This window comes from Furipterus horrens, unplaced genomic scaffold (assembly GCF_987537825.1).
Source record: "Furipterus horrens unplaced genomic scaffold, mFurHor1.1.pri manual_scaffold_1, whole genome shotgun sequence".
NCBI lineage: Eukaryota > Metazoa > Chordata > Mammalia > Chiroptera > Furipteridae > Furipterus > Furipterus horrens.
This window is the reverse complement of record NW_028327171.1, coordinates 54,736,483-54,752,178: the sequence shown is the minus strand read 5'-3', so window position 1 is coordinate 54,752,178 and position 15,696 is coordinate 54,736,483. Positions and strand designations below refer to the sequence as shown.

The 15,696-nt window shown below is 38.8% G+C and overlaps 2 protein-coding genes across 2 annotated transcripts in view; one reads left to right on the top strand and one right to left on the bottom strand.

Annotated features, from left to right (window-relative positions):
* Nucleotides 1-207: 207 nt before the first annotated feature.
* Nucleotides 208-15,696, bottom strand: part of TRPC1 (transient receptor potential cation channel subfamily C member 1) — a 72,845-nt gene continuing 57,356 nt past the window's right edge. The window contains exons 9-12 of the mRNA XM_090283651.1: nt 6,446-6,621; nt 2,568-2,769; nt 1,504-1,698; nt 208-576 (exon numbers count right to left, since the gene is read on the bottom strand). Of these exons, the coding sequence (XP_090139777.1) occupies nt 349-576; nt 1,504-1,698; nt 2,568-2,769; nt 6,446-6,621 (801 nt within the window). The 3' untranslated portion in view covers nt 208-348. The remainder of the gene's footprint in view (nt 577-1,503; nt 1,699-2,567; nt 2,770-6,445; nt 6,622-15,696) is intronic.
* Nucleotides 7,514-8,019, top strand: LOC150021130 (large ribosomal subunit protein eL21). Its single transcript, XM_090283524.1, has one exon. The coding sequence runs from the start codon at nt 7,533-7,535 to the stop codon at nt 8,013-8,015; it is 483 nt and encodes a 160-aa protein (XP_090139650.1). The 5' UTR covers nt 7,514-7,532; the 3' UTR covers nt 8,016-8,019.

Genomic DNA, 15,696 nt, shown 5'->3' with positions numbered 1-15,696 from the left:
TACTGGTCCTCGTTTACAGAACTTTCTGTCAATATGTACAATAACTGACCTTCTTAAACATAAAAAGAAAAAACGTTAAGAGCACTGTTCAGATTAGAAAACCGAATAGGATGCTTACAAAATCTATCTACTAATCTGTTTTGCTTCCGTAAAAAGCCACTAACATAAAGTTTTAAAAAACTAATTCTATATACATATTTTACATAACAGACTTATGCTATAAATATTTTAAAGAATGGCTTTTACATAATTCTTTATTTCAATGCATATCTTATTGACTTAATTGCAAGTTATACATTCTTTCAGATTTATTATTGAAAATTATTCTCTACATAATTTGGAAAATGGTTAATTTCTCGGATAAAACATAGCATATTTAGAAGTCCGAAAGCCAAGTAAGTCCCTTATTTCATTTCGGAATTTTGACAGATCTTGGCGCAGTTCGTTGAGGTTTTCCACAGTGGCCTGATCCGTGCTTTGCATCTTCTGTCTCATGGAAGTCAAGTAACGATGCACCAAGCAGCACATCACTTTTTGGTAGTTTTCATCTCTCTTTTGTTTCAAATTTCTCCATTCCTTCAAAATAAGCAATAATATGATACTGACAATGGGCATAAACTATATTTAAATGAAGTGGATTAAAAAAAAATCAGACATAAACATATCTTCTAATGTTTTATTAGCCTATACTTCTGCCACTCTGTGTTATAACATTTAACACTTTTCTCAAACAAACACAGCTTGCATATATATTTGTCTTATTCATTCACCTTTATGCTTATTTTGATTCAAAAAGAGTCACTGGAATCCTCAGTTTATAGAAAGAATTAGCAAACCACAACCTACAGGTCAAACTGACCCATCTCCTGGTTTTTACGGCCTGTGAACTAAGAATGATTTTTACAGATGAACATTTGTTATTAGTTTGATGATATAGAGAACAGTAATTTCGGACCCCAATTAAACAAAATGTTATCTGCCCTCCCAAAATGGAATACATTTTTTTCATTAATTTTATCAATAAACACTTAGTGGAAATTTATGTTCTTTCTTGTTATATTACTACTCATATAAATCTTTGATTTTGTTTCAGCCTGTAAAGTCTAAATTATTCACTACTCAGCCCTTTACAGAAAAAGTTTGCCAACTTCTGGTTTATAGCAACATATACTGAATTATTTATCTATTGAATAACTTTCAAGAAGAACTAGAAAAACATGAGCTCACTACAGTAGTCAATCTTTATACTAACACAATAGAGATTCTGAATATTTTCCATGTTTTAAAACTGAGATGAGATTTCATAAAAAATTGTGGCTCTAGCTTTCACTCTAAATATTTATTGACTCCTTTCTTTATGTTATACTTATGCCATGCATTATGGATACGGGAGTAAAAAAAATCAGATAGTCCAAGGCCTTAAGAAGCCTGCTTATTTATGCCTTAGGAAACACTGAAACTAGGAATTGTTAAAACTTCTATGTTGCAATTCTAATCTCTTACCTTTAAACTGTTTTGCCTTTTAACCTTGCCTTTTGATGTATGAGAGCAAATCCATTTACTGAGGCTACTAATCATATAGCAGATAGTCTTTGGTGAAGGAATGATGTTAAAAGGTGGGGGTAATGTACACTTGTCATCAAAGTAGCTAAGCCACAACTTTGCTCGAGCAAACTTCCATTCTTTGTCTTCATGATTCTGTAAAAGGCAAATGAAAAGCAGCGTCGGGAGTGAACACACAAGCAAATGTACACACACACACAAGAGGGGGGACCCCCAAAAAACCAGAATTATCTTCTGGAGGGCGGGCCCCTTGCAGTACAGACGTCTCCTGCTAGGTGAGTTTTCTAGGAACCCATCTGCATCAGTGTACCAGCTGCTGTTGTTGTGAGAGGCTGTGTTAGGCCTCAGTGAAATTTTTTTGAAGACTCTTTCAGTGCATTTGCCCATTTCATGATGGGTGGTTTATGAGTGCACCTGCCCACAGCGCACTGAGTGTTCAGCAGTTTTTGACCAAAAATGGCATGACCTCCATGCCCTACCCTCCCTATTTACCCAATCCTGCCCTGAGCAACTTTTTTTCCCCCTGAATAAAAAAAGTCCTCAAAGGGAAAGTTTTGCCAATGTGGAAGAGGTCAAACAAAAAATGGCAGAAGCACTAAAAGGCATCAAAACCGACAAGTCCAAAAGCTATTTTAAACGCTGGGGAAAATGTCTTGATAGGTATAATGCATCAAATGGAGAGTACTTGGAAGGTGACTAAAGCTTAAACATGTGAGAATAAAAACACAAGTTTTTATAAATAAATTCTAAATTTTGGGGGGATCCCCCTCATACATGGGGGTGCAAGAGAAAAGATAGACCATTTAACTGTCCAAATGTTTCCACATCTTGTAGGTAAAAATTTGGTTCAAGATTTACTGTTAATATATAGTAGTTGTATTAAAAAACTTAATTTTAAAATGATACTAATTGTTAATCCTTATAATATTTGGCTGCCTTATCTACTGCATGCATTTGGTATGATCTAAAGAGAATACAAAGTTTTTAAAAGAATGAACACTTACTGCTATCAACTGAAAGCTTTTATGAAGCATTGCCACCAGCAGCTTGGTAAGCACAATCACAACTACCACATTGTATGTCCCAACAATAATAGCTCCAACAAAGGACTGCAATTCTTCTCCGTAGTTAAATCTTGTGACAAAGATTGCCACATGTGCTAAGGAGAAAATATACCAGAACAAAGCAAAGCAAGTGCCAATGAACCTGTAGAGAGGATTACATTTTTGTTTAAAATTAAAGAAATTAATTAGCAAAAATTAAGATTTCACTTATATCAACATTAAAAAGGGAAAACACTGATAATCCAAGAATACTACTTCATAAAATAAATTAGGTGAACCCAACAGTACAGATACGCCTTACTTTAAGCAAAGTACATTCAATAAGCAAATACTCCTGTTTAATTTCTTATTGACTTTTTGCTCATTCTTAAGTATATTTTATTGATTTCTTTTCCCTTTGCTCCTCCCTGCCCAGTACACCCCTCCTGCCAGCAATCCCACCCCCTCTTACTTCATGTCCATGGGTCATACAGATAAGCTCTTTGGCTTCACCATTTCCTGTATTATTCTTAACATCCCCCTGTCTATATTGTACCAACCAATTATGCTTAATACCAGCACCATTTCCCCATTTCTCTCCCTTTCCCCTCCCAGCTTATAACCCTCCAAATGACCTCCATACCTATGATTCTGTTCCTATTCTGGTTTGCTTAGTTTTTTGTTTTAGATTCTGTTGTTGATAGCTCTGAGTTTGTTGTCATTTTAATGTTCATAGTTTTGATATTATTTTTCTTAAATAAGTTCCTTTGACATTTAATATAATAATGGCTTGGTGATCATGAACTCCTTTGGCTTTACCTTGTCTGGGAAGCACTTTCTCTGCCCTTCCATTCTAAATGATAGCTCTGCTGGATAGAGTAATCTTGATTATAGGTTCTTGCTTTTCATCACATTGAATACTTCTTGCCAGTCCTTTCCTGCCTGCAAAGTTTCTTTTGAGAAGTCAGCTGATAGCCTTATAGGAACCCCTTTGTAGGTAACTCTCTGCTTTTCTCTTGCTGCTTTTGATTCTCTCTTTACCTTTCACCTTTGGCACTTTAATTATGACATGTCTTGATGTGGTTCTCTTTGGGTTTAGCTTGTTTGGGACTCTCTGTGCTTCCTGGACTTGTATGTCTAGTTCCTTCGCCAAATTTGGCAAGTTTTCCTTCATTAGTTTTCATTTAACCTTTCAATTTCTTGCTCTTCCTCTTCTCCTTCTGGCACCCCTATGATTTGGATGTTGGTATGTTTAAAGTTGTCCCAGATGTTTCTAAGCCCCTCTTCATTTTTTTCAATTTTTGTTTCCTCATTCTGTACTGGTTGATTATTGTTTTCTTCCTTATGTTCCAAATCTTTGATTTGAACACCAGTTTCCTTCCCTTCAACATTGGTTTTGTGTGAATTTTCCTTTGTTTCACTTAGCACAGACTTCACTTCTTCCCTTATGCGTTTGCCATACTGAAGCATATCTGTCAAGCCTGTGAGCATTTTTATCATCAGTGTTTTGAACTCTAATTTGTTAGGTTGGCTATCTCCTCATCACTTAGTTCTATCACTGGAACCTTGATCCGTTCCCTCTCTTGGGCCATACTTCTCTGTCTCCTCATCTTGACAGGCTCCCTTGTTTGTTTGCCTCTGTGTCTTAGGTAGAGCTGTTGCACCTGTTATATTGTATGGGGCCTTAGGTATTCGTCAGTATGGGAAACCTGTTTCACCACGTTGAGACGCTGGATGTGGGGGAGGGGTCTGAGAGGGAACAATGCTGCTTGCTCAGCACTCATCCCTTTTCCAGGCACTTCTTCTGCTTCCCGTATGGGACTGGCACTTCTCTAGCTGTTGCCCTGGCCATTTTTCCCTCAGTGGGTGGGTCTGCTGACGTTCTAGGACTATGGGGGCCCTCTAAACAAGCAGACTTTGCTAAGTGACTGGCAGTTTCTTCCTCCACCCCATCCCCCACAGGTTTGCACTGTCAGAAGCAATTAAGCTTTATTTTTCCTGGGACTGGAACCATGAGCTGTGTAGTCTGGTCTGGTGCAGGGAATGCTCCCCAGGTGTTCCTCCCTACTTTTAAAAATGTGTTACTGCACTTTCTGCTAGCCTGATGCTGCCACCACACTGCTTCCTCTCCACCCCGGCTCCACCCTCCTACCTGTCTGGATGTGTAATTTTTCTTTATATCTTTGTTTGGACTTCCATGCAGCTTGTTTTTCTGGAACTTCTGGTTGTCTCCAGTTTTGAGGTAGTTGTACAGTATTCCTTTTTAGTTGTGGAGGAAGATGTAGCATGTTTACCTACGCCCCCATCTTGGATGGAAGTTGGACTTTTTGCTCATTCTTAACACAGCAGTGTCTATGACCCTGTTAATGCCTAATTAGATTTTGTCACTCCTCTGAACAAAACTTCAAATGGCCATCTCAAGAGCCCTAAGTCCTTACAAAGCCCAAAAAGGTCCTACAGGATCCCCATTACCTTTCTGACCTCATCTCCTACAACTCTCCCTCCGATTCACTACATCACTCCCACCCCAGCCTCCTGACTTTTCCTTGAATATGCAGCCACACTCTCATCTCAGGGCATTTGCCTTTGCCATTCCCTCCACCTGCAAATGCTCTTCCTCCAGATACTGTACCTCTTTCATTGCTTGATCCTTCACCAGCTTTACATCTTTATTTGACTGTCACCTCTTGTGAGGCCTTCCTAACCACCTATCTAAAACTGCACCCTCTCACACACATGTCCCCCTTACCCAAACTTTGTCTCTCTAGCCCTTATCACTCTGTAACACACTATACATTTTATTTCTCTTATTTTATTGTCCATATCATCTCATTAGACTATAAACTCCATGAGGTGGTTTTGTTCCCTAATACTTCATTCACTCAGCACTTAGAACAGTGTTTGGTATATAGAAGGTGCTAGATGAATATTTATTATTCATTTAATCTTATTCCTTAAACAAGATGACATGAAAGTAACTAAGGAATAGTTGGTACATAACAGTAACACAACAAATATGCAATTCAAAACCCCTTCTTCATTATTTTAAGAATGAGGGGCAATATTCTGTCTGCCTCACAACTGGTAGTTCAATTCCTTATTGCACATAATTATGGTATGTATGTATTATAGTAGTAAATTAGGGGGAAAATTATTCATGAAGCTCTAATAAGCTCCTAACAAGTGTTAAAAATGTGAGAGACTGCTCTAATTGTAACAGTGACTGAGAAGCAGATATGTTGAACATCTTGCAATATGTACAACTGACAAAGAACTGTCCTGCCCCGCATGCTAGCAGTGCACAAAATGTCAAGAGTTCCTCTGTTCAGACAGACTGCAGTGGCAAGACAATGAAATAACTTGGACCTACTAATTATTTAATATTCTATATGGAAAGATAACTATCAAATGGCTCATAAAAATGAGTATTTCTTATTAAAAAGGAATTTCTTAAAGAAAATTTGAAGTTCTATTTCTGTAGGTACTAATTCATACATATCACAGTAAAGCAGCGATTTTCAGCGATTCTCAACTGGTGTGCCACGGGAATTTTTCAAACATGAAATATCTGACTAATTAGTCAGAGGCACTGACCCCCCCTCTCCCTTAGATTGTCAAATAAAATAATGACAACAGTCATTAGCTTTAGCTTTAGCTTTTTGATGTGAATAAATCGAAACTATATGTACTACTTTATTTTTGTAAAAGCACAAAAAATATATTTTCTCATGTGCCGCAGAATGTTGATAATTAGTTTATGTGTGCCATGAGATGAAAAGGGTTGAAAATCACTGCAATAGAGGGAAATATATTTACAAAAAATTTTAAAAGACACTCACGAATGAAAGGTATCATTGCTTTGCTGTTCACAGAAAATGCCGACACAGTCTTTCTGTTCTTTTGGAGTAGAGTCTTTATCATACAGTTGTGTCAATCCAATTGTGAAAGAAAACAAAACAAGAAGGAACATCCCAAGAAACTTTCCAAAATCTTGAAGCATCTGTCCCATTGAAATCTGTGGAATATATTATATAGGTGCTCATTCAAATTATCAAGAAAACAACATGTTAAATATTTAATGGCCAGGAAATAAAAGGAAGACAAACATATGAGCCACAAAGTACTGCTTTTGTTCCATCTGTTTGAGATAGTTTAGCACTTTGAAAACATCAAAACTCCAGCTGCCTAAAAACCAGCCATTTTATTCATGCCAAGTCTGCAGAGGACTTTGTTGCTGTGACGGTCAATGTAGAGACATGGAGATTTAAGAAAGAGCCTAATTTGCAAGGAATAAAATCTAAAGGGAAATAAATGCTTATATTTACAGCATCTTAAAATTTACAAATATACAATCAATATGAAAAAGTATTTCCTTTAATTTTTGCAACCAATTCTAAACCAATTCATCAAGGACAGCATTTCCTCCTCCAGGGCTGCCCTAATCTCTTGCTAAGGTAACTGATTTTCTTTCATGTTGGGTCCATTACAAGAAAACATTATGTGTGCAACCCAAATGAGAAGGTCTAGTATTAATAAGGGTGTCTTCTCTAATGTAGACATGCGTAGTCCACCTAGAAACTTCACTCAACCCTAATTTCATTCTTCTTCCAATCTGGGAAATTAGTACTTTTCACAAATTATTGACATTTAAATTGGCATACAGCTTGGATAATAATTTGGTATTATCCTTTTGATGTAGCAATTCTCTTCCTAAAAATTTAGCCAATAGACAAGAAGTACACAAAGATGCATGTGTATACAAGGATTTTCATTGCAGCATTGTTAGAGGCAGCAAAAGAAGAAGAATACCCTAACTGTTGTTTGTTAAACAGAATGGTACAGCTATGTGTGCTGGCATAGGAAGGTATCCATAAAGTAGTATGTCAAAAAAGCAGGGTATAGGCCATCTTTCAGTAATTCGCCAAAATGACTAACACAAAGGGAAAGAGGAGAGGTACCCGCTATATGTTCTCTAGGCCTTTTAGAAAACATGGAGTTGTTCCTTTGGCTACATACATGCGAATCTACAAGAAAGGTGATATTGTAGACATTAAGGGAATGGGCACTGTTCAGAAAGGAATGCCCCACAAATGTTACCATGGCAAAACTGGAAGAGTCTACAATGTCACCCAGCATGCAGTGGGCATAGTTGTAAACAAGCAAGTTAAGGGCAAGATTCTTGCCAAGAGAATTAATGTACGTATTGAGCATATTAAACACTCAAAGAGTCGAGATAGCTTCCTGAAACGTGTGAAGGAAAATGATCAGAAAAAGAAGGAAGCCAAAGAGAAAGGTACCTGGGTTCAACTGAAGCGTCAGCCTGCTCCACCCAGAGAAGCACACTTTGTGAGAACTAATGGAAAGGAGCCTGAGCTGCTGGAACCTATTCCCTATGAATTCATGGCATGATAAGTGTGAAAAAATAATAAAAGACTTCTGTACTGATAAAAACAAAAAACAAAACAAAACAAAACAAAAAAAGCAGGGTATAGAATAGTATAACTGTTGCCATTTCTATTTTTTAAAGGATGTATCAAATATATATTTTTGGATAGATATGGTTTAATATGCACAGGAAACCTCTGGAAGTTTACACAAGAAACCGTTAATAATGCTTATCTGTAGGTAGAGCTTGGTTTGGAAAGCAGACTTTCTCACTTTGAATTTCCTTTACTATATGCATTTATTACTTTTAAAGTATAAAAATTAATGTTTAAAAATAATCCTTCCTCCAATTTATCCAGGTCAAATTTATATAATTAAATCCAGCTTCAAATAAAATTCCTAATTGTGGAGCACCACTCCTTGTGATTTAGGGAATTGTAGCCCCAGCCCAAGCATGACCTGCTGCCAGCACTCTGGCTGTGCTTGTCTTTATAAGTCTCAACAATGGCTGCGTAGGAGACATACCCAAAAACCATTCAGAAGGTTTCCGTGGAGATTGGATTAAAAGAATATTAATATGCCTTAGAACTTGTTCTGCTTTCCTTTATCTTATAATTAAGTATAAACAATCTTTAACAGGAAGTATTTGAAACCTTGTACCTAGTGCCAATGTGGGGTCAAAACGTTTAATAGACCCTAGCATAGACTATGTGTTGTCCCCGCTGTATTGAAACTTGTAATCAGTTATTGTTGATTGTAACCTAGGTACCTGAAAGCTATTGATGATTTATGAATGTTGGTCTTATATCTCCCATGGTATCCTTCTCAATAAAAAGCATGAGGGATGAAGGTCTAGCTGCTGTTCTCTACTAGAGAGACAGTCACCTCCTTCTTCCAGACATAATGAAATGTCCTGGGTAAAAGTTATTTCATCAGACATAAGAGTGTCCTAGATAAGAGTTTATTCCACTGTGGTCACAAAGCCTCCGCTGGATAGAGCAACTTCCAACCGAGCCTAGGGTGTGTGAGGCACCTCTGCCTCATCTAATTACCTCAAGCCTGCCAAAGTAACATATGCCACTCACCACTGACACAAAATGGTAACAGCAGGCAAGTGGCCAAGCCCTTTCAGACCACTAAAAAAATGAGCTAGTTAATTAAGTATAAGAGGCACAGCCCTGGCTGGTGTGGCTCAGTGGATTGAGCACTGGCCTGCGAACCAAGAGGTTGCCAGTTCAATTTCCAGTCAGGGCACGTGTCTGGGCTGTGGGTTTGGGGGCGTGCAAGAAGCAACTGATTGGTGTATATTTCGCACATTGCTGTTTCTCTCCCTCTCTTTACCTCTCTCTAAAAAGTAAATAAATAAAAATTTTTTAAAGTATAAGAGGCATGCTAAATTTTTTAGACATACCACAAGCTAGTATCCGGGGCTCTACAGCAGTGAGATCCAATATGCCTGGCTTGCACATGTGACCAAACCATGTGGTACTTTTCAAAATCTTACGCTTACCTCACTTGGCCTCTTTGCAAAATTCTGACAGAAGAAACAGGGATCTTTTAGAATCAGAAAGTTCAAAATGTGTGTGTGGGTCACCTTGGAAAAGAAATCATTCATTCAGACTGTGAGTGCTTAGAATAAAGCTATACCATATTAGTAGAGAACTTAGTAAGTTATGACAGTAAGAATACAATAATTGCTTTAAATAACTTCAGAAAAGATTGCCTTTGAAGGAAATGTAGACACTGCAAACTTATAAATACGCTTCACCAAGAGTGAACATGTAAGATGCTATAATTTTAAGTTTAAGAATTTAGTCCCAAAATGCAATAGAAACCTTAATTTAGCATTACTAAGTTTAAAAGAGGAATTCAATTTTAATATCAAAATAAGCAATATTTAATGAGAAAACCACAAACTTCATAACTCGTTCTTTATTTTTTCTTTTTAAAATTATATTTTATTGATTATGCTATTATAGTTGCCCTGATTTTTCCCCCTTTGACCCACTCCACCCTGCATACTCCACTCCCTCAGGCAATCCTCCCAACATTGTCATGTCGATGGGTCATGCATATGTTCTTTGGCTACTCCATTTCCTATACTGTACTTTACATCCCCATGGCTATTCTGTACCTACCTGTTTGTACCTCCTAAACCCTTCATCTCTTCACCCATTCCACCACACCTCCCTCCCATCTGGCAACCATCAAAATGCTCTCTGTATCCATGATTCTGTCTCTTCTTGTTTGTTTAGTTAGTTTTTTAGATTCAATTGTTCATAGTTGTGTGAATTTATTGCCATTTTAGTGTTCATGGTTTTGATCTTCTTTTTCTTAAATAAGTCCCTTTAACATTTCATATATTAATGGTTTGGTGATGATGAACTCCTTCACTTTTTCTTGTCTGGGAAGCTCTTTATCTGCCCTTTGATTCTAAATGATAGGTCCCTGCTTTTCATGACTTTGAATATTTCTTGCCTATCCCTTTAGCCTGCAAAGTTTCTTTTGAGAAATCAGCTGACAGTCTTATAGGAACTCCCCTGTAGGTAACTAACTTCTTTTCTCTTGCTGCTTTTAAGATTCTCTCTTTATCTTTAACCTTTGGCATTTTAACTGTGATGTGTCTTGGAGTGGGCCTCTTTGTGTCCACCCATCTTGTTTGGGACTTTGTGCTTCCTGGACTTGCATGTCTATTTCATTCACCAAATTAGGGATGTTTTCTTTCATTATTTTTTCAAATAGGTTTCCAATTTCTTGCTCTTTCCCTTCTCCTTCTAACACCCCTATGATACAAATGTTGACCTCTTGAGGTTGTCCCTGAGGCTCCTTACATTATCTCTTTTTTTTTTAACTCTTTTTTTCTTCTTGTTGTTCTGATTGGTTGTTTTTTGGTTCCTTATGTCCCATCCAAAGCATTGATTTGATTTTTGGCTTCTTCCACTCTACTGTAGTTTCCCTATAAATTGTTTTTTTATTTCAATTAGTGTATTCTCCATTCCTGACTGGATCATTTTTATGCTGTTGAGATCCCCGCTAAGTTCCCAGAACTTCCTTATAACCAGTATTTTGAACTCTACATCTGACAGGTTGCTTATCTCCATTTCATTTAGCTCTTTTTCTGGAGTTTTGATCTGTTCTTTCATTTGGGCCATGTTTCTTTTTCTCTTCATTTTGGTAGCCTCTTTGCATTTGTTTCTGTGTATTAGGTGGAGCTGCTTCAACTCTGTGTCTTGGCAGTGTAGCCTAATGTAGCAGGTTTCCTGTACGGCCCAGTGGCACAGCCTCTTCTATCATCCAAGCTGGGTACTTGGGGTGCACTCTTTGTGTGGGCTGAGTACACCATCTTCTTATAGTTGAGCTTTGGTTGCTGTTGTCAGATCAATGGGAAAGATTTACCCAGGCCAGTCAGCTGCAAGTGGCTGTGACCACTGACCAACCAACTCCACCCTCCATGGAGGATCAACTGTGCAGGAGTAGGGTGGTGGTGCTCTGATGTGGCCTGTAGTTGTCCACTGGGTGTGCAGGCTCTGGGATTTCCCAGGTGGTGCAGGCCAAGGTCAGCCCCAACCTGTGTTCTGCCTGGGGCCACTCTGCCTAAGTTATAGAGCAATCAGAGATATATGCTACTTGTGGTAGGCTTAAAGATTCCCAGGTGAAGCCAGGCTGTGACTCTAGGCTGTCTGCTCCTAGTGCTGGGCCTGGAGCTCACTGAGGCCAGCTATTGCTTATTTAAGAGGATTTAGGAAGTCATGAAGCATAAGCCAAAACCAGCCATTCATATGGAAAAGCAGCTTGGGTGGGTCCACAAGTTGGGTGGGACAAAGTCTCTGGGAACTGTTAGACAGGTCAAACAATGTTAATCAGGTTGATGGAATCTCAGATATGGCACGAGCTTGCTGGCTATATCAGGGAGTGTTTAAAAAGACAATGGCTTCTGCTCACCTTAATGCCAGACACTTCAACTTCTTCCTATATACCAGCCTTTCAAGCTGCTCCCCCAGTGCAAGAGCCCAGAGGGAGTGAGTCTGAGTAGGTGAGGAACTGCTTGGGGCTCCAGCAGCTTCTTCCACCAACTCAATCACCAGTGGTCTTTGCAGGCAGAAGTTGTGGAGACTCATTTTCCTAGCACTGGAACCCTGCTGGGGAGCCTGGTGTGGGGCTGGGACTCCTGGCTCCTGAGATATCCCTCCTGACTTGTTATCCATCACACGTGGGTGAGGGACCAGCCTGTTCAGAATCTGTACCCCTCCTAGCAGTATGAATGAATGTGGTTTCTTTAATTCCATAGTTGTCAGACTTCAATTCAACTTGATTTCTAACGATTGTGAGTGATGGGTTCTATATTTTAGTTGTAACTTTGATGTGGTTGTGGGAAGAGGCAAGCTGTGTCTGCCCACACTGATATCTTGACCGGAAGTCCCATGACTTGTTCTTTAAAAGCACATTAGTTCTTGTGAATATGGACAACCCAAAGCAACCGCAGTGGGAATCACAGCATTGACATCAGCCTGAGGAGCATATTAACCATTCATGGGAAATGCAAACAAACATTAAAAACAGTGCATTTATTTTAGTCTGAGAAAGATTATAAGGCTTATTTATTTGTAAAAATAATACTGCTCTCTTAAGTGTTTACTTATTTAATACTTATTAGCAATTTTCCTTGAGAAATATGATAATTAAGAATTAAATGGAACTTCCAAGCAAGATGGAGGCCTAGACAGACACACTGCGTCTCCCTCCACAACTAAGAAGGAATACAACTACCTCAAAATTAGAGACAACCAGAAGTTCCAGAAAACTGAGCTGCATGGAAGTCCAAAAAACAAAGATATAAAGAAGAAATACTCATCCAGACAGGTTGGAGGGGTGGAGCCAGGGCAGCAAGGGTGTGGAGGTGGTGGCAGCAGCAGCAGCAGGCTGGTGGAAAGTACAGTCACACATTTTAAAAATTAGTGAGGGATACTTGGGGAGTGCTCCCAGTACCAGACAAGACTGTGCAGCTCATGGTCTCAGCACTGGCGAAAATAAAGCCTCATTGCTTTAGACTGTGCAAACCAGTGGGGGTTGGGGCAGAGGAAGAAACTGCTGGTCTCTCAGCAGAATCCACTTGTTTAAAGGGCCCCCATGGTCGTAGAACGTCCGCAGACCCACCCACTCTGGGGACAACAGCCAGGGCAACAGCTAGAGAGGCGCCAGTCCCATACAGAAATGGGAGAAGTGCCTGGAAAAGAGGCAAGTGCTGAGCAGGAGGCATTGTTCCCTCTCGGACCCCTCCCCTACACACAGCACCACAATGTGGTGAAATGGGTCGCCCTCTACTGACGAATACCTAAGGCTCCACCCCTTACAACAAAACGGGAGCAACAGCTATACCTAAGACACAGAGGCAAACAAACACCAGAACCTGTCAAGATGAGGAGACGGAGAAGTATGGCCCAAAAGGGGGAACAGATCTAGGTTCCAGTGGGAGGACTAAGCAATGAGGAGATAGCCAACCTAACAGATGCAGAATTCAAAAGACTGATGATAAAGATGCTCACAGGCTTGACAGATATGCCTGAGTATGGCAAACACATAAGGGAAGAAGTGAAGGCTGTGCTAAGTGAAACAAAGGAAAATCCACACAAAACCAATGTTGGAAGGGCAGATGAAGTGCTTCCCAGACAAGGTAAAGCTAAAGGAGCTCATTATCACCAAGCTATTATTATATGAAATGTCAAAGGGACTTACTTAAGAAAAAGAAGATCAAAACTATGAACACTAAAATGACGACAAACTCCCAACTATCAACAACTGAATCTAAAAAATAAAAACAAAATCCAACTAAGCACACCAGAATAGGAACAGAATTATAGGTATGGGGATCATTTGGAGGGTTATCAGCTGAAGGGGGGGAGGGGGAGAAATGGGGAAATGGTGCAGGGTTTAAGAAGCGTAATTGGTTGGTACAAAATAGACAGGGGGAAGTTAAGAATAATGTGGGAAAGGGTGAAGCCAAGGAACTTGGCTTCATGGACATGAACTAAGGGGGTTGGGATTGCAGGAGGGAAGCGGGGTACTGGGCAGAGGGGAGCAAAGGGGTAAAAAAAATCGGGACTACTGTAACAACATAATAAAATACCCTTAAAAATATAAGTAAATAAAAATTAGGAAGGCAAAAAAAAGAATTAAATGGAAAGATAAGGGTAATTAACTTATCAATACTGAAATTTACACAGTCGTTAATACTGAAACACAGCGAAAAATAAATACATCTGTCCTCCTAATCAGAAAAATGGAAATTATAGCAAATTACTAAGATAGGTAGCACCAAATGCTATTAATATGGTGAAAACAGTGCTTTAACATTGCTTATGTGATTGAAAATGATCACATCATTTTGTGAAGAAACAGAAATAGTGAGGCACTATAAGAATCATTTCTTTTGATATCTTAATGCCACTGAAGACTTATCCTTAGAAAATAATTTAACAGAGGCAAAAAGCTTCATACAGAAAGTAAGGTGTAGAACAGAGAAAACATATTGACAAAAGGAAGTAGGAACGATAATTTCTAGTCATTCTTCCCAATCTTTCTCCAGAAAAAGCTATAATTATCTATCTAAAAGTTCCCCAATCAAGTCATTCATGCTTAAAACCTCCTTTCCATGTGTTATAATATTCAAATTCCTAGCAGAGATCTTCAAAGCACAGCCAAGTCTTACTTTTTACAGCCTCACCTTCCCAACTGCAATCTGTGGTCCAAGTACAAAGGACATCCTGTCTTCTCTAAGCATGCCCTGCTTTTTTGACTCTGTGTTTCTGTTCATGCTACTCTCCCTTTGTTCTTTGCCAGGCAAGCGTTTCATCCTTCAAGGCTCAGATCAAATTTCACCTCCTCTAAGAAGCTTTCCTGACTCTCCAGGCACCCCTTCAGTCATGCTCCAAAGTACTTTGTATCTAGTCTCTAAAATACTATTTTTCACTTTATACTAATATTTATGTTCATCTATCCTAGCAGCCTTTAAGGGCGGGGCTATATCAGTAAGCTCCAAGCCTGACATATCAATTAAAATGCTGAATACATAACTACTTTTTATATGCTTTCTAAATCTAATACTACCATTTTCCAAGAGATATCACATATTTTTATTTTCTCTGAAAGGTGGGAACGGCTAGTATTACATCTGTCATTCCAAGTGACAAACTGAACCTCAGAGAGATTCCATGAACTGCTCAGGGTAACAGAATTAATAGATGGCAGAGGTAGAAGTGAATTCTTGCTTCTAACTCCTTCAGGTGCTTTTCTAAAACATCACTTTGTGGTTTTATCAGCTCTCACATTAAAAATTTGGGACTGGGTACAGTTAAGAAGGATTTAGTTCTCACCTAACAGTTCTAACATTGTGTGAGCTGAGCCTTAGTTTCCTGATGTATAAAAGGGCTGCATGATCACTAACTTACATGCTGTTAAAAATTTGCCAGACATTAGCCCAATCTATTCAATCAATATCTGTGAGGACAGGGCTTGAGAATGCAGATGATTCTGCAGCCTCACCAGTTTGGGAACCCTTAGACTACATGATCCTTATGTTTTTCTCTAGCTCTAACATTCTATATTTCTTAAAAGAAAAATATTCATCCTCCAAAGCCAAAACACCTGAAATCACTTTTTGTTTATTACAAATGACAATAATATTCCATTTGTGCTATACAGGCCACTA